At 50.4% G+C, this 18,411-nt stretch overlaps 2 protein-coding genes across 2 annotated transcripts in view; one reads left to right on the top strand and one right to left on the bottom strand.

Annotated features, from left to right (window-relative positions):
- The window catches only part of LOC311196461 (hydrocephalus-inducing protein homolog), a gene marked incomplete at its 5' end in the record, with an annotated part of 69,783 nt that extends 65,345 nt beyond the window's left edge, over positions 1-4,438 (top strand). The window contains 5 exons of the mRNA XM_084270031.1: positions 339-499; positions 1,058-1,179; positions 2,466-2,712; positions 3,030-3,242; positions 3,905-4,438. Of these exons, the coding sequence (XP_084126157.1) occupies positions 339-499; positions 1,058-1,179; positions 2,466-2,712; positions 3,030-3,242; positions 3,905-4,040 (879 nt within the window). The 3' untranslated portion in view covers positions 4,041-4,438. The remainder of the gene's footprint in view (positions 1-338; positions 500-1,057; positions 1,180-2,465; positions 2,713-3,029; positions 3,243-3,904) is intronic.
- LOC311196741 (protein NDRG4-like) overlaps positions 1-18,411 on the bottom strand; it is a gene marked incomplete at both ends in the record, with an annotated part of 721,213 nt that overhangs the window by 536,773 nt on the left and 166,029 nt on the right.

Raw genomic sequence — 18,411 nt, 5'->3', positions numbered from 1 at the left:
TGTTCATTCGTGAGGTTCTCCACCCACAGAGCTCCAGTGGGAGAATTAAATCCCCATTTAGAGGTCTGCTGCATTTACAGAGGGCCAGCAGAAGGGTCGGACACTATACAGTTGAAGCACAGGGACTGATCCCTGCTCATTGTCCCCATGGGTGTATTTGTGGTCACAGTGGTGATTGCTTTGATCAGGAGGTAGAAACAGATAGTCCAGCAGAAAGGTCACCTTTCTTTGACACCTTTCCAGGGAAGGAAATGGGGATGGTGTGTTCCTGTATGGGGCTGGTTTGGCTCGGTCTGGCTTTCCGGGCTCTGCTCAGTGATTCTCCTCTCTCCTTGGAGGTGATCGAGATGGACCCAGAACCAGCTCACACTGTCCTGGAGAAGAGCAGCCGTGAGGTGGAGCTTCGCCTCAGCGCTGTCGTTGACTATGCCCAGTTCAAAATGGACATGGACACGATTCAGTTCCAGGAGACCCTGCTCTTCCAGACAAGGACGTTCACGTGAGTCCTTCCTCCCGGTTTATGTTCAGTCTCAGCTGCTCTTCATCCTTTTACACAGACCCTCTATGGTTTCATCCTTCCCAGGCCCTGGCTGGGTGCTGGAGCCCGTCTACCTGCACACAAAGCCAAGCAGGAGATGGTGGCTGCCATCCTGCTCAGATGTGCCAGAAGTTCAGTTCTGCTGCGCCTTTCTGCCAGGAGCAGCTGTGGTTTCACTTTCCTTGCATGTCTTCTGTCCTCATCTGCTTCAGGATGAGTTTGCAACCAAAATAACGTCAGGCTGAGACCTGAGAGCCTTAATCCAAGACCTTAATCCTAGAAACCCCTTTGATTAAGCCTCTGGGATACCACATCTGCCCTTTTCTCTTTGACTTCCAAACTTTGGAATACTTTCTCATGGGACACACCAGGGCCACAAGCTGGACAGGGCAGAGCTGTCCGGGGAAGAAGATGCTCCTCAGCCTGAAGAAAGGGCTGCCAGGAGCCCACAGACCATGTCACTTCTCGACTCACTTGGTATTTATTGGGCTTTTTCCTTTTCCCCTCCTTGCTTCTCAGTTTCCAGCTGTCCAACACAGGGAATGTGGCCCTGGAATATACCTGGCTGGAGGCTGTGGAGGATGAAAGCAAAGCAAGCTGTACCACCAGCACCATGGAGCAGCTTCCGCCCAGTCTGGATGGTAAGGGGCTGTCTGGGGGTGCCAGGATTGTCTCGTGGGTAGCTAAGGGCTTGGGGAGAAGACACACCACCTCCAAACAGGAATTGCTTTTCCATCCCTATCCGGTCATCCACTTTTATCAGCATCTTCCTTCTCCTTGCCCCCTCCCCGCATTTCAGACCCTCTGGCACTGGCTCCGACGCGTGCGCTCTGCGTGGGAGCTGAGTGTGGCTCAGGGGGAGCCGCGCCATGGGTCTGGACTGGGAAGGGGGTGTCAGGGCCCCTCTTGCTGGGAAAGCTGAGGTGTGACAAGTGAGTTAACCAACCTGCTGGCACCATCTGGGCACAATTCCCAAAAGTCACCATCTAAAACAAACCCTTCTGGCTCGGGCAGGGGAGTGTTTGGTGCAGGCAGGGACCCTGCTCGCAGCAGCTGTGGAGCTCGATGGGGTGGCAGTGACTCATTTACCCCCAGGGATGATGTCAGAGCACACGGTCTCCTTGGGAGCAGTGTGGAGGCTGGGCTGAGAGAGGAGAGCTGCCAGCTCTGACGCTTCCTAGCAGGAGCAGCCCGGCTGGCCGAGAACCCGGTGCCGGCCTCGATGCCAGGAACGTGCCAATCTCCCTCCCATGTGCGTCCCGGTGCTGGCTCTTCCCCGGCACGGGCATGCTCCTGCTGATGCTGGGCTGGGCTCTGCTGAGCTCTCTGGCGTAGGTTGGGAAAGCCTGGCAGAGAGGAGGAAGGGAGGAAGGAAGGAAGGAAAAGGGTGTGAAGGACGGAGCAGCGCTGTCCCCCACAGCCACCGCACCCAAACGAGCACCCCAAAACGTCTCTCCGGTTGGCTGCCGGGTCTAGTTTGGGAACAAATGCTGGCCAGGAAGCACTCTGCAGGAAAGGTTTGCCTCAAGCAACCGGGCCATGGAGATGGAGCCAGGGTAGTCCTGGTCCCATTGAACCCCCCATCTGCCAGCCCAGTGCTGTTACAGCAGGATGCTCAGTGGTGCGGTGTGCTCCAGGCAGTTCTCGGGGCCTTTTCGTTGTGCTTGTTGCCCCCAGCTCTCGCTTTCACATGGATCCCCCGGGACATTTTGGGAATATGATTTAGGAAGCAGTAGCCTAGAAGCAAAAAGCCAACTGGCCGCTCTCCCTGCTCTTCACGGGGAGTCCTCCTGATGAAAGCCTGTGGCTGGAGATGCTCCAAGTACATCCCAGCTCACTCCTACCTGCCTGCACCAGGAGGCAGAGCTGCTGGGAGGGTTTTTTTCCTTGACAGATGTCCTGCTATATAACCCTTTCCTTATCACAGGGGATTTGCTCTCCTCCACTTCTGGTAGCTCTGTGAAGCTCCAGCCCAGCCATTTGAGCCAGCTGGACCACAGTGTGGAGCGGGTCTCTTCTTCCGCAAGCTGGTCTTTGAACACCACCCGTGCCCCCTCCCTGCCGTTCTCCATCGAGCCCAACAGCGGCACCATCCTTGCTGGCCAGGAGCAGCATTTCCAGATGAAGTTCTCTCCAACATACATTGGGGACTTTGAGAGCCGTATGCTCTGCAGGTAGGAGACGTCCAGGCTTCGCTTGCTTCTGCAGTCGTGGTTATACCTCGGATCGGGGTGGGTAGGAGTGCAGATCTGGCAGCAGCCAGCCCCAGAGAGGCAGAGAAACTGCACATGTACAGGAGAAAAGCAAGATGAGCATCCAGCCTTGGTAGAAGGAGGTGTGGAGACACGGGAAAAAGATGTTGTATGAAATATTAAGCTCCTGGAGGGTTGCAAAATCTGGAACGAGAGATCCAGAGAGGGGGAGACACAGGTCACCAGTTAGCCTGGCCACCACCAGCTAGCCTGGCCAACACCAGTCCCTTTCTTCCTAGGATTCCAAACCTGAAACCCGATCAGAAGGGCCCAGAGGTGGCTGTGAAGGGGAGAAGCCTCATGCCCAGCTGCCACTTTGACCTGGAAGACTCCGACTACATCACGGCAAAGAGGCGCAACCCGGAGTTGCAGGGATCTGAGGAGCCAGAGCTCGATGTCAACAGGAAAGTGATTGAGATCGCAGCAGTGGGACTGCGCAGCAGGAACAGAAGGTGGGTGTGGGCATGGCTTCTGCTGGTGGTCTCCTGATCACCCCCCATTAACCAGAGGCTCTTCCAAACCCTGAGGCACATCTGTACCTTGTCTGTGATCTGATGGTGCTTGGCCAGCAGTCTGCTTGGTACCATATTCCGAAGGAGCCTTGCTGGACTTCACTTTACCGTTTTGCCTTCATCTTGCCGTGCTGTCATGCAAGAGTTTGGCCATCGAACCCCGGACTGCGTTGGGTGCGCAGGGACCTCCGAAGGCCATCTGCCCCCTTCAGTGAGCAGGGCCACCTTTAGCTAGATCAGGTTGCTCAGAGCTTCATCTGCCCTGACCTTGAATGTTTCCAGGGATGGGGCCTCCACTACCTCTCTAGGCAACCTGTGTCAGGGTCTCTCCACCTTCAGAGTGTATCCCTGCTAATTTCTTCATTGATAGCCACTAATCGATAGCCACTAATCGATAGCCACCTGGGAAACAAGGCAAGTGAAATGTTTCTAGGTGAAACACCTCAAAAGCAGCAGAAGTGTTCATGCTCCCAGTGTCATGCCCCTGCACCAAGTAACTCCTTCCAGATGGTGTCCAGGACTGGCAGCGCCTGATGACAGTTACGGCACAGCATCATTAACCACCCAGCACCTCATTAGTCCTTTTTTCTTTGTGTGCCCAGGACCATCACAGCTGTGAACCCGACCAGTTCTGCCTGTTCCTTCCAGTGGAATTGCCAGGACCCTGCAGGGCCACCAGAACAGGTGGCTTTCTTCTGCCACACGGAGAGAGGTCACATCCAGTACCACTCTAACTAGCTTGGCAGCAAAGGCATCAAACCACAGCGAAGCTGTCTTTGACTTTATGGACTTTCACATCCCTTGATTTAGCAAAAGTGTTGGCTGCTAATAAAGAGATTGTAAGCCTGGCTTACACTAGTCTAGTCATCTTTTAAGTTATGCTTCTCCCTTTCCATAGTCCTGAATTCTAGACTTCCACAGCATTTCCAGAATCAAAAGGGAGAAGAAGAATTAAAATCAAGTGTAATAATCTTGACAATATCTCACCTCCTGTGAAGGCCCACTTTTGTTCATGTTTTCCTTCCACAGTGGTTCTGCATGCTAAATGGTATTTTATTAATGGGTCTGCCTATTTCTGAATGAATACTAATAGATTCCATTAAAATGGAATAAGCCTATTTCTCAGCTCTGGTTTAAATCCCTGCACCAACCCATCTCAAAGCATCTCTGAGTAGGTCTTAACAACATAAGGCTAATGTACGAGGCTGGATCCTCTCCCACCCTGAGAGCCTCTGCTATGTATTAGACTGGGCTTTAAAGGGCAGGCATTTGTTGCAGCTCTTACTCTGCATGGGTTCATTATCCAGCACTTTCTCTGCACATCAAGCGTTAGTGTTCAAGTCCACTCCACAGTTACAGCTCCATTTCAGAACTTGTGTCTGCAATGAGATTAGCTGCTGCTAATTAAGTTGGCTTCAAATGATTTCCTTTTTTATGTTTTGGGAGGAGAAGTGACAGGAAAATGGCCAGAAGGTTTAATTTTCCAGCTAACGGGTGCTATCCTCTCTTCTGGTTTTGTAAGAGGCTAACACATGGATGCTCACTGGTGTCTTGGACGTGTTTCCTCTCCATCTTCTCCAAGGAGAAGGTGCATCTGGCCAGCAGGATTGCTATTTTGCTCCTAATAGAGTCCCTTCCCCTTTGGCAGCTATCACACAGCTCTGGGGTCCAGTGAAGCTGACCTCTGCAGCCTTACAGGGTGTTTCACTGTGTCCTGTGAAGTTTGTTTTCAGCTCTGCAAAGTGCTGAAAGGCCAAACCTCAGGCGACCTGCGAGTCAGTAAGTGTGACAGAAAGACCCAGCGCCACACGCTGGCATCTAAAGCAGGTAATGGTGTCGACTACTGTGATCCTGGTGCCATTGGTGTCACCTTGGTAAGCAGGCAGCATGCACAGCAGTGAGGCATTTGGCAAGCCCTTAATGTACTGCTGAGAAGCTCAGCCAGGGACAACGTTTCAAATTGAAATGCTCACATGTCAGATGCCTTACTTTGGTTCATAGGGACACTTGGGGCTTTCTGGGTTGTTTTGAAATGAGAGGTCATAAAAGTTAACTTCTCTGTGCACATCCAGGGCAGAAGACATAAGAGACATGTAGTTACATTACAGTGTAACTGTACAGCAGTGTTGTACTGCTAAAAGTTAAAAAAAAAAAAAAAAAAATTTTAAAAAATCAGTCTTAATTCCTCTGCTGGTTTTGCAGTTCAATGAGGGACCGTTAGTCCCCTCCCTCTTTTATTCACAGACTACTCCTAGCCAGGGGCCCAAGAGCATAAAGCTTACAGTTTCTTTACTCTTGACACATCATTCTTCTTGCAGCAAGAGAATGAAGCTACTCTGTGTCATGCCCCAGCTGCTCAGGTACCAGCCTGGGGAACGGTCAGACAAGCTTTTGTAAAATCACCTCAATTACGGTGTAATTTACTTCAAGTAACTTCTGAAATCCTTAAACAGCTAATAAATAAAACCAGCTGGTTACCAGGTAGCTGTCCCTCCTATGCTATGGGAACTCTTCTTAGAGCAGAGGGAGAGTTAAAATGATGAGCGAGCAGCAGTTGTACTACTAGGTGGCACTGCAGAGACTCCTACTTGTCTCTTGTGCCTCAGCAGCATGTTCCAGGATCTTTTTTCCGCTCTTCATCATAGTCTTGCTCTGTTTCAGTCTTTGGCCATTTATGTGGCATCTCATCATTGTCTTCAGGTCCTGTGCGAGAAGAAGGAAGCCCATGACCGTGGCCAGTGGAGAGGCTCCATGCTGGATGGAGCAGGTGGAGACATAGAGAAGGTGCTGTAACACGTGTTGGATCAAGCCCCTGCCAGCACTTGCAGCCCATGAAGAGAAGCAGAGACACAGAGATGAGCGAGAGAGAGATTTGCTGGGGGGAGGCTGGTGACCCCACAGAGGACTGGAGAGACATTGGGATTTATGACTGCCCACCATAGCAGTGCTCCACGGCGGGGCAGCTGATGAACAGATAAAGCCCTGTGGGGAAGGACTCACACTGGAATAGTTCATGGAGGACTGTCTGCTGTGGGTGAGACCCTATGGTGCAGCAGGGGGAGGGTGTGGAATGAATGCCCCCCCCCAGCCCCTCGGCCGAGAAGGAAACCAACTTGCAAGGGACTGACCAAAGCCTCCATCTCCCAGTCCCTGCCCCTCCCCATGCTACGCTGTTGGGGGGAAGAAGGGAGTGAAATCATGACTAGGGTGAAGTCTGCTAAGAAGGGAAGGGTGGGAGGGGAGGTAGAGGTGTTATAAGATCTGGAAAAGGAAAACAGCTCATGAAGAAGTGACCGAGAACCCCATTTTCCCAGTCCCTGCACCCCTGTACCACCACTGGGAGGAAGAAGGGAGCATAATCCTGACTAAAGTCTGCTAAGAAGGGAGTGGTGGGGGGAAAGTGTTTTAAGATCTGCTGGCGTTGCTTTAAGATCTGCTCGCGCTCCCCACTCCCGTTTCGCTGTTTCTGGAGTGCAGCGTAATCAATTAGAGAGTTTTCTGTCCTTCGCTCTGTGCTGAGTGTGATTTGCCCGTGTCGTTGTTGACAGGATGATCTCTCTGTCCTTACACTGATTTCTAAACCCCTCAATATACATTTTTCTCCCCTGTCCAACTACAAAGGGGGGTCATAGACCAACTTTGGTGGGCGTCTGGCCTCCAGCCAGGCCTCAACCACCACAGACATTCAAACCTCCATGGGGAGTCAAACAGGGAGCCCGCAAGCTGGAAGAGGACAGGAACAATGGGTCTCCCAAGGGCTCTGCTCATGCCCGGAGCTGTGCACCCATGAGTCTTTCCTTCCCCCACGGGCATCCCTTGGATCCAATCTTGCTGGGCCACAACTGGGAGATTTCCAGTCTCCATCCACTCCCAGCATATAGGGCACCCTGCCTATGGCTGACCTGGAGACAAAGCAACCCACAGCTCCTGTTCACATGCACCCTGGGGTCTCCTTGATGGCCACCCTGGTCCCCCTCTCCAGGCAGTGAAGTCCAGTCCCTGGTGTGGTTTGTGGCCAAGGTGTCCCCCCTTGTCATCTCTGGAAGAAGGCCCAGGATGAACTTGGGCCAATTTCCCTGAAGCACATTGAAGAGAGAACAGAAGGTTGTTAACATGTTTATTAGTTTGTTGGTTCTTTTCCAACACAGTAAATCCTCTCTACGGCAACAGGTTAGTTAAATCTGGTTTACATATTGCTGTCTTGTGAGTGCTGCAGCCTTGATGCTGCCATGACAAAACCAGATGGCACTCAGACAGGAAAACGTGTTAAATTCCGCTGTGACTGGGAAAACAAAACAAAACAAAAAAACCCAACACAACCAAACAAAAAAACCCAAAACAAAACAAACCACCTTAAAAAGTAACCCCAATATCGAAAGAACAAACCACCAGAGAAAAACAAACTGACCAACAAGGCTAAGGTGAGGAAACAAAGGCCAGACCACCTCCAGGGGAACCACACGGCACTGCTTGTACAACAATGCAAGGGGAATGAAACCAAAAAGATCCAGGAGCAGACAAACCCTTAATATATATATTATGTATAGGTATTTTTATATGTATCATCTGGAAGGACACGCTGAGAAAACAAAAGTTTGCAGTGATATCTAGAGTAAACAGGAGCTACACAGCTTTCAGAGTCACACCGAGAAGGAAGCACACAGCAGAACAAAGTGGGGGACAAATGGGGACACTGGTGTCTTGGGGTGGCCATTCAACAAGGGACAGGCTGGGCAGGGCACAGGTCTCAGGGCCAAAAGCCCTTGTAGGCCTGCTGGGAACCCCAGGACCCCTGCACTCCTTGCTGAGGAAGGATGAGTGCTTTTGGAGGGGCTGGGTGGCACCTGCTCCCTGCAGGCTGGTTCTGCTCGCCCAGATGGTGGCCCACGGTGAGTCCCACAAAGGAGCCCACTGGGGTCTCCCACAGACCATCCTCAAAGAGCTGAGCACGCATCACCAGAGCTGGAGCTCCCTTACCCTGGGTGCTGGAGGACCTGGGCTTGGCTATCCCTGGGGTGGGCATGGGACAGCAGCAGAGGCTGGATGGCCAATGGTGGGGTTATGTGATGGCACAGAGAGCTGTGCCAAGCTGAGAAACTGGTGGCCAGTGGCCAGAGAGGACCCTGCAGCTCACGGGGAGCCAAGCCCTTGAGAGACACCCTGCTCAGAGTGCTGGAGAGGTGCTGGGGCTGTGGGGGGGGTGGGTGGGTCTGGCCAGCTCTGTGGGCAAAGCCAGGCACTAGCATGCTCCCCATGCCCCATGGGTCACCCCACACTGCCAACACTTTCCAGTGATGCACACTGCAGGGCAGAGGTGCTGCAGGCTCCCCCACATTGCAGGGAGGGAGGGTCTCATCTTATTGCTTATGGCTCCATCACGGTGATACCCGCAGGCTGTGGCAAAACAGGAGGGAGGTTGTGACACCAGGATTTGCCCAAAACTTGTGACCGCTGAGCCCTGGTGGCCTCAACCCAAGAGTGGAACTGCAGTGTAGCAGGGACTGAGCAAGCCAGGGGACACTCATGTGTGTCCCTTTTTCCCCACTGCATTTTTGATGGCAGGTGGTGATTGTCCTTGCAACAAGAGGCCAAGGAAGTGCCACCACAGGCAAGGGCACAGGCAGAGGCAGGAGGACCCCCATATTCCTGCTCCGGTGGCTTCTGGAAGAGGGCTGAGACCTCTCCTGCTGCCTCAGACCAGCCCTTGGGCTACATTACCAGGGTGGGGGGGACAGTTTGGGGTACGATTTCTCATAATGCTCAGACAGTTCTGGGACAGCAGGCCCGGGGTGTGCGGGAACAGCTCATGCTAGCTCTCCCCAGGGAGAGCCAGTGGGGAAAAAAATGGGATCTGCATCTCCAGCAAGGGGGCCAGTGACCTCCCAGTGAGTGCTGTGCCCTGGCTTTGCCTTCCCTCTGGTTTGGCCAGCTGTCAGTTGACTTTGGAGGATCAACCTATCTCCTGTGTCCTCTTCATGGCTGTAGAGGCTGCTGTCCTGCCCCATTCCACCATCCTGTCCCCATTTCACCACCCATCCTGGCTCCATGCCCCTGCCACCCACCCTCCCAAGCCTGGATCAGACTCGTGCTGGGGAGGATGAGGACTAATGCAGGACCATGCGTGACTGCTGGATGAAGCCAGGAGCCAGAGCCAGGAGGCAGTGAAGCAAAGCCCATTTCCTTCTCTGGTACCGGACAAGAGGATGAGGCCAACGGCAAAGAAGACAAATCAACACCGAAGGAGCGAGGGCCCTGGTCGAGGATGTCCATCGGGCGGGTGGGTGCTGGCAGGATACTGATGGATGGGAGATGGCTCTGGAGGAGTCGTCAGCGGTGGGCGTGGACCTCAGCATGATACCTCCATGGTATGGTTGATCTGGCCCATGGCCTCAGTGCTCTCCGAGTGGGTGCAGGCACGTGGGCGGGTGCCATCCACTGAGCTGGCACTGGTGAGGGAGGCTGTGCGAGAGCGTGCCAGGCGGGTCATGCTGGCGGATGGCACTGCATGGGCACAGAGAGACAGCCGTGGTGCTCAGTTCCCTCCAACAGCTGGAAGGACCTGAGCTGACATTGTCCTACACAAGCGAAGCCACCGATCCTGCTCCCTGCTGTGAATGACCCTGGGCAGAAGCTTGCAGCATGCGGTGCTGTGACAACATGAGCAGCTCTGGGCTGGCAAGGGACAGTGGGGCAGGGATGGGGCACCCTGGAGCAGGCTGCACACCGGGCACATTGCCCGGACACGCAACCACTGAGAATGAGACAGTGAGGACCATGGCTGCCATGCTCCAAGGAAGGGAGCATGAACGGGAGCTCTCCAGGCTCCCCAGGGTGTGCAGGGAAGGTGACACCCTCCTCCATCCACAACGCCCAACGGGGACAGCTCCCGGCTGGCTGCAGGAGGGCACGCTGGGAACACAGCCAAGCCTGTACCCACATAGGGGGGCACTTCTCCAAATGGCATTCCTCAGCCCCCAGCTCAGGGTGCCATCTCAGGCAAAGCAGAGTGAGGGAGAGGGTGTCTGGCTGGGAACGGCCAGCCCTGCACCCAGGCTGCTCCCAAAGGTGCCCAGGCAGCTCGAGGGCACAGGCCACGCAGGCTCCATGCAGCAGCAGGCACGGGCCAAGCAGCACTGAGCTGTACCTGTGCCTCCGCTCAGCCTCCGATCCTTCAGGTGGGCGACTGATAGGGGTAGAGCAGGAAAAGGGCAGGGAGGGCAGAGAGAGATCATGAGCCATTCTGGCCACAACATGGGGCCAGGAGCCCTGTTCCAGCCCTACATGTGCGTGTACATGGACCTGCACATATGCACGCAGACCTGCACACAGACACGTGCACATGTACCTGCAAACACTCACACTTGTCCACAGCCCTTCACACACATGCACACATGGGTGTGCACACCTACACCCGTGCTCACAGACCTACACACACATGGACTCGTGCACAGGGACTCTGCACATCTGTGCACACGTGCTCACACACACACACACACACACACACACACACACACACACACACACAATCCCTGCTTTTACACACCCACACATGCCTGTGTGCACACACACAGAGAAACCCTGGCCACACACAGAGCCTGTACGGTCCAGTTGCCCCCAGACAGACAGACACCTTGCACACTTGTCCACACAAGCCACAGGCAGCATGCAGCCCTCCCTCAGTGTGAGCAAACAGGCTGCCAGGCTCCTCTCTGGGGCTGGCAGACATACACATGGGCACACACACGCACACACACGCACACTCGCAGACGCGCACCAGCCCCGTGCCCAGCCCTGGCACTCACTGTAGCCCATGCCTTGCAGGAAGTACTTGAAGGCTTCAGTCAGCTTGCCAGGCTGCGGGGAGAGAGAGGGCTGAGTCAAGGCAGTACTGGGCCTCAGACTGCTTCTAACTGACATCACCTTGCCCTCTACTGCTCAGACATCCCCCTGCACAGGCACAACTCGCTCAGTTTCCAAGGCGTGCAACCTTCACACAAGCATTCGCAGTGCCCGCTGCAGGCTGCGAGCCTGAATCCCCCATGCTGCACCAAGCCCCCACTTTAAGTACAAGGACACCCACTCCGTGCTGCCTTCCGCAGGCATTTAAGGCCACTTCACAAGAACAATTCCTCAGTCGCAGCTGTAATCTTGACATCTCGACAGCTATCTAATCCCTGCACTGACAGCAGGTTTTGATCTACGGACTGTCAAAAGTTTATTTAAAACTAAAACAAACCCATGTCCTTAAGAAATCTACTGATTTAACAAAACACTGTCAAGGGAAAAGAATCCACTTCACTTGTTCAGTCTTTCTGATCAGTCCTCCGAGTCCTTTATCAGAGCTGTTAGGGAACTCCACCTCAAGAATTTATTTTTTCCCCCACAAGCACAAGGAGAAAGTCAGCGAACGCAAGCGATTAAGGACAGGCACATGTTTCTTATCATTGGCTTAGAAAGGAACCACTCTGTCTCAAGAGACAGGATGTTAGAGATGGATTTCTGCAGCTTTCTCCACTGCTGTACAGGTGATTTCTGTCTGCATCCTGATGCTGCCATAGGACTATACTTTGGCAGACTTTGTTTTCCAGGGCCACATTCCCAGCACATGCCTCTCCTACAATACCTGATCTATTTTTCTGTTGTTGCAGTTTACGCTGTCATTCAAGCAGCCCATTGCGTTCCCCTCTACTAAGTGTTATGGAACCACAAGATAAAATGCCATCATTTCTTGGGACAGTTGGCATCTTCCAGACATTTAACCACAAAGAACATGTATGGAAAATGGTAACTCCTTCCTGCTCCCTCTGGGCCAGGGCTTGCAGTGTAGTTAATGATGAACTCATGCCCACAGATGCCTGTCCGTCAGCACTGTAACTGGAATGCCATCTGCCTCTTTGGCTATCATACAGAATCTCTTGGCAAAGCACCGATTAAAACACAGACCTCCTTATCCCACTGAAATTCCTACTCAGTGCTACAGAAACTGCGATTTTTCTAGCCCTTTTCTTGGACTATTTAGTAGTTTGATGAACCAATTCTCCTTGCAGCAAATTTAAGTTGCTCATACACATTTTCACGGCCTTTCAGATGGCATGCTCTTGCCCTCTACTGCTGTTACTGACTAATCCAGATTCCCTATCTTCCACTCCTAAACCCACAGTTTCCCTGACACCGAAGGAAGGGTCCAAGCAGCCATTTGCGAAATCAGTGAATGGGGCTCAATACTGGCAGAAAAACAGCAAATCTCTTTCTCATCTTTTACATTGTGGTGCATTTAACAACCACTCCTTACACCCACCAGATGAGGTTGGGATGAAGAGCACATTAATCATGGGTAAGACAGAAAGAAATGTGCATTTAATATAATCACATAAGATAAAGGGGCAATGTCCCCATGTCCCTATCAACATACTAGCTTTCAGCTTGCTTTCCTGTCTGTAATTTGCATAATTCCTAGAAAACAACACCTACTTACTCTGTCCCTCTGGAAACATCCATAAGCTGATGCTTTACCTTCCCTCACTTCCCACACAAGCATCTTATACTCACCAACAGAGTTTTCACCACTGCCAAGCCCTTTCTTCCCTTTTGTAAGTAAACATCTGATGTTCTCCAAAGCCAAACCCAGCAGAACAACTTCAAACCACTCCATGTGCCACAGTACAGTTGGCAAGCCAGGTGTGTCAGAATATCCTTTACCTGTACAAACACTACAGCAAAAGCCTAAAGCTTCACTGTTCCACTACATCTGTCACAACAGGGTTTTTGCAAAGCTGTGCTAAAGCTCAAGTTGTGGCAGCATGTCTGTCCAAAGCAGCTAGAAGCCTTAGAAGTACCACTCCTAGTATCTGCAAATGTTTGACTCTTCCAAATCCCATCAACAAGATGCGTCAGCCAGATGAGCTCAGTGGAGACCTTAATGTGATCCTGGATGCCATACTGTCATTAGTATACCGAATATTGATATCTGACCGCTTTCCACCCTGCTAAAATGGAATTTGCCTCACAGATACACACATTAAACACTGCATTAGCCAGTAACTGAGCTAAATCCTTCTGCCTTAATGATACGAAACAGAGGATGATGGCTAAGACATCGCAGCGTTACACCAGAGACACGGAACTGCCTGTAGAAAGGCCAGAAACAGGTCTGTGAAGCGGCGGCGATGTCCGCGCCACATTTAGCCCGGGAGCTGCAGTGCAACAAATGCCCAGCAGAAAGACTCGGAGCTCGAGATGCAGCTACGGTGAGAACTGACTTCAATAGTTTTAAGATTCTGGATGATGCAGTAAAAGCAACTGAAGCAATTTGCAGTGCTGCCACAGCACTGCATGCTACAGCACCTGCATGGGCAGCCTCCAGAAAACACTGTGAAACAACCGCTGTGGGAGCTCAGAACTGCCATCCAGCAGTGGCACTGTATCCTGAACAGATCCCAACGCAACGAAAGGGACGAGACGAGCATGAGGGGGGATGATGATGTCTTTCCATATCAAATGTAATTCAGCACCGTTGTTCTCATTGAAGAGGTTCATCAACTCCCAAATTAGCAGAAGATTATTAGCTTAAACACCCAGGCCATGCTACAATTTGGGTAACATCCTCATTACCTTTTCTAGTCTCACTAGGCATAATGTTACCTTTGTGTCTGGCTGCAAATGCTGATCCAGAATTATGAATACCCAGAAAAACATGGCCAAGTCTTTCTCTACAATTAAAACAACGTCACCAGCTTCATCAAAGCCAACATTTAACGTCATATATTGCTTAGTAAGGACCTTCAGGTTATCAAGGAACAAAAGACAGTTACGAGGTCTGCAAGACATCAATTGAGAAGAAATCCTAGGCCTAGCATGGTGCCAAGCACTATGCTAAATATATTTCTAATAAAAGGTGTATCACACAAGACAAACTAATTCTCAGTACCCAGCCTGGTCCATTATCTCAGCCCCAAAATAACACTGTTATGAAACAGGTATTTAAACTCTATTTGCTGTTACTCCTTGGTTACATATAATTTCCCTTTACCACGTTTGCCAAGAAAGCTATTTATAGCCATGGCAAACACAGACTTTTAACAAAGCGTGTCTTGTATCTCACAATAAGCTCATAAGAAGGACTTCATGCTGAAGTTACTTCATTAATTATTAGATTGGTGGTCTTGGAACTCTGTGACATACATGAACTAGCGGTGCATACCCTGGGGAGATCCCTCTTGCCCACAGTTGACCTTCTGTGTCCTTCCACCTCACTGTAAAAACCTCAGGCTCAACATTCCACAGATCTGTGTTCCAATGTTAGAGCAAATTAGAAGCTGTGAACGTAGCATTTATTATACCCTGAAAGAAAGAAATGCTGAGTCTGGTTAAACGCTGGACAGTGGCTCTGTACCCAGTATAAGAGCTCCTTATCCAGGCCTGGACATCCAGAGACTGGTAATTAGAAGGAGGTCTCTGACCACAAGACCAGACACGTTCAAAAGCAGCTTCCAAAGTACCACAACCGAATGCAAAAAAAAAACCCCAACAACCAACCAACCAACCAACCAAAAATTCCTCTCCAAAACCCCACTACTTTTAAAAGAGAGTTCAATGTATTTTTAAAAAGATTATATGCACAAGCCATGCTACAGGAAGGGAGTATACAGAGCAACCCAGAAGGTCCCACTCAGTCCAGTGTTTGGCTTGAGGACAGGGGAAAAGTACAGAATTTCTTCTGCTTCTGAGTAATGATTATTTACAAGCACAAGCATAATTATCTGTTTGGGACCTTCAGTTTATTATTTGAAAAAACACAATTAGTATTTTTATTCATGTTGTAAACTTGGACAGAACAGCTGCTTATTAGCAGAAGCTCTTCAAGTATGAATAGCTGCTGTCACAGCTCTAGGTAAGACAACCTACTTCAAACGTGGGGGCGAGGGAGGCACGGAAGAGAACGGAAAAAGGAACAGAAGGGGGTGCTCAATTTGCAGACCTACTATAAACACAGGAGAGCATGTTAAAAGGAAAAGAAAAAAATCAACAGAAAACGTTAAGAACATTAAGAAAGTCCAAATGGTCCTTAGTTATTTGGGAAACTTGACACTGTATGCACATTGCTGACTAGTTTTGTTGCTAAGAAGCAGGACTACACCTTGTCTTTTGTTTTAGAGATGCTTTTTTATTAAATCTAATTTTAAATATAATTATTTGATTAGCTGTTGCCCTGCCAACCCAGGGAATAAAAATACAGAGTGTCTCAAACAAAAATGTCAGCTCTCAGCTTTTAAGGGGAGGTAAACAATGGAGCAGTGTATCTAGTTCCCAGCTAGAGGCAGAGACAAGTGGAATATTCTCCCTGTAAGCAAAGGGAGATGGGCAGCAGCATCCAAGAAAGCAGCAGGAAGCTGGCAGTGGATACAAGGCACTGCATCGATCTGAACAGATTCTCTCCTGTGAGAAAATACCTTTATGTTTTCAGGCAGACTGCACGGCTTAGCTGACTGGCACTGTGACCAACACAAACCTGGCAGCATTCTAAACAGGGACACGTTCTGCCCTTGAGGGAGGCGTCAAAGAAAGGGAACGAGCCAAACTGCACCTAAAAGGGCCATGGCACATCCTTCTCGCAAAGCGCCTGCTGATGCCTGATGACTCCGCTGTGGAGCCAGGAACAAGCTGCCAAATGCATCTGTACAATATCAGACCTGTAAAGGATAATGAAGAGAGTTCAACTCTCCATAACACAACCTTGACAGTAGCCTGCTTAGACAACCAGAGGTGCTGGTGCCCCTTTTGGAAGGGAAATGCTACTTATACCATTTCACTCTGCCATTTCATTCACATGATCTATAAACATCAAATACAAACCATAGCCTGGCAGTGCAGGGGTTGCCCATGAATACAGTGAGAGACTGAGCTTAAAGAGCTTCCTGTCTGTGACAAGCACAAAAGAAAGCACAGATACTACATGTTGTGTCAGGCATAGAATCACAGAATCATAGAATGGCATGGGTTGGAAGGGACCCCAAGGATCATAGAGCTCCAACCCCCCCTGCCACAGGCAGGGACACCAACCTCCAGGCCTGGAGCTACACAAGATTGCCCAGGGCCCCATCCAACCTGGCCTTGAACACCCCCAGGGATGGGGCATCCACTGGTTCTCTGGACAGCCTGTTCCAGCACCTCACCACTCTCTCTGTAAAAAACTTCCCCCTAATATCTAATCTAAACCTTCCTTCCTTCATTTTTAATCCATTCCCCCTTGTCCTGCCATTGTCTGTCCTTTTAAAAAGTTGATTCCGCTCCTGTTTGTGTGTTCCCTTCAGGGACTGGAAGGCTGCAATGAGGTCCCCTTGCAGCCTTCTCTTCTCCAGGCTGAACAAGCACAGTTCCTCAGCCTCTCTTGGTAGGGGAGGTGCTCCAGCCCTCTAATCATCTTTGTGGCCTCCTCTGAACCCTCTCCAACAGTTCTATATCTTTCTTGTATTGTGGGCCCCAGACCTGGACACAGGACTCCAGATGGCATACACTCATAAAACCTGTGGAACAGAGTACCCTGCTGCAACAGAGCTTGAAATGTGAAGACATAGTCCTTCCTAGGATTTCTCTCTGCCTTCTTTCCTTTTTGGAGACTTTTTTTGATGCATATTGCAGAGTATGTGCCAAGACAATGTAAAAGATGGTGAAAAAATAAGATTTAACATGGAAGTTGACCTCATGGTTCATTTGTTTTCCTGCGCAGCACAGAAGTGCTATTTTTTGTTGAGCACTACACAGTATTAAGCAAAAGGAGAAGGAGGGGAAGAAAATCTAAAGCCCTGCAATCTAAAAGACCATTTATTTAATGGATGAAGGAGATGGAACTTCCCTAAGAGCTTCATACAAAACAGAAACACATACCATAATGCAATATACCAGCAGTTTTCACACAAGACCATCACATCTTAGCATGCTGGCTCTACCAGGATCTTCATCCTTTAGCATGCTACACCAAGAAACTCGGGATTAGAGCTCTCTAATGACACACAAACTGCATGAGGTAACTGTGTTGTAATCTTAGCACACTTTTCCCACTCCTCATCAGCACCTTCAGATGAAGTTCTAGTTTTATGCTTTATGCAGAAACACCTTTTGCTGAAGAGAAACTCAAGTCCCTGTCACATTCTGGGAGACTTCCTGGCTCGCTTTTCTGCTAACCTCTGAAACCTCTGAAACAGAGAAGGTATGGTAAGGTTGCTGCAACTGCTTGCTTTTGGTTGGAAATGAATGGAGGAGCAGAGTTTAAGGTTACCCTCCCTTAAAATTTCAGCCTTACATATATAGATTACAACATAATTAACACTAAACATGATCAAAGATAGGGCTCTTCAATTAGTCTTTCACCCCCCATTGCCTTCTCCCTTCTTCTCCCTATTGCAAGGAAAGCTAATTATCTCAAAAGGGTAGCAGAACCCACAGAAAACCCCTTCTATAACCACTTGCCTTTTGGTCAGTCAGGGTGGCTGGGAAAAGAGTTGTTTAGTCTCTTATTATTTGATGATCTAGAATAAAAAGTAAAGTTGTACAGCAAATCTGACCTAAAAGCAACTATACTCAGTGACACTAAAACAAACAAAAATTAAGCCGCCTCTTTTTTTTTATCCCTCTGGAGAAAGAGGCTAAGCACGCCTGGAACACCGTCTTCTGCTTCGTAAACCTTCCACTGAAAGGCCATAGGACAGAGGCTTCCTTCATAAGATACTGACTGTAAATAGGGAGAGCTGTTACACGGCATCAGCTAAAGGGCTAAGAGACCCAAAGCGCAGCTGCTGCTTCGAAACACCAGGGGCACGAACGCTGGATACTAGAAGCCACCCCCTCGGTCCATCAGTCACTCGGTACCACGCCCCGGCACGCAAGGCTACACGCGCGGCAGTGGAGCAGGAAAGTTACAAGCTGTGTGTATTCTTTTAGTCCCAGTTCAGTACCTGTCTGTGCGTGAAGGGGCTCCTCCGTCTGAAAGCCACACTTCTGCCCTAAGTAGTGCAGCACCAGATCCCAAACCAAAGGAGCCAGGACTGAAAGACATACCTGGCCTGAAACCTCCGCAGAGAGCCCATAAGCAGCCCCTGTCATCCGGGGTCTG

Source organism: Gallinula chloropus (assembly GCF_964237585.1).
Source record: "Gallinula chloropus genome assembly, chromosome: 13".
NCBI lineage: Eukaryota > Metazoa > Chordata > Aves > Gruiformes > Rallidae > Gallinula > Gallinula chloropus.
Note: the sequence above shows the minus strand (reverse complement) of the source record. Positions and strands in the feature narration are given on the sequence as shown.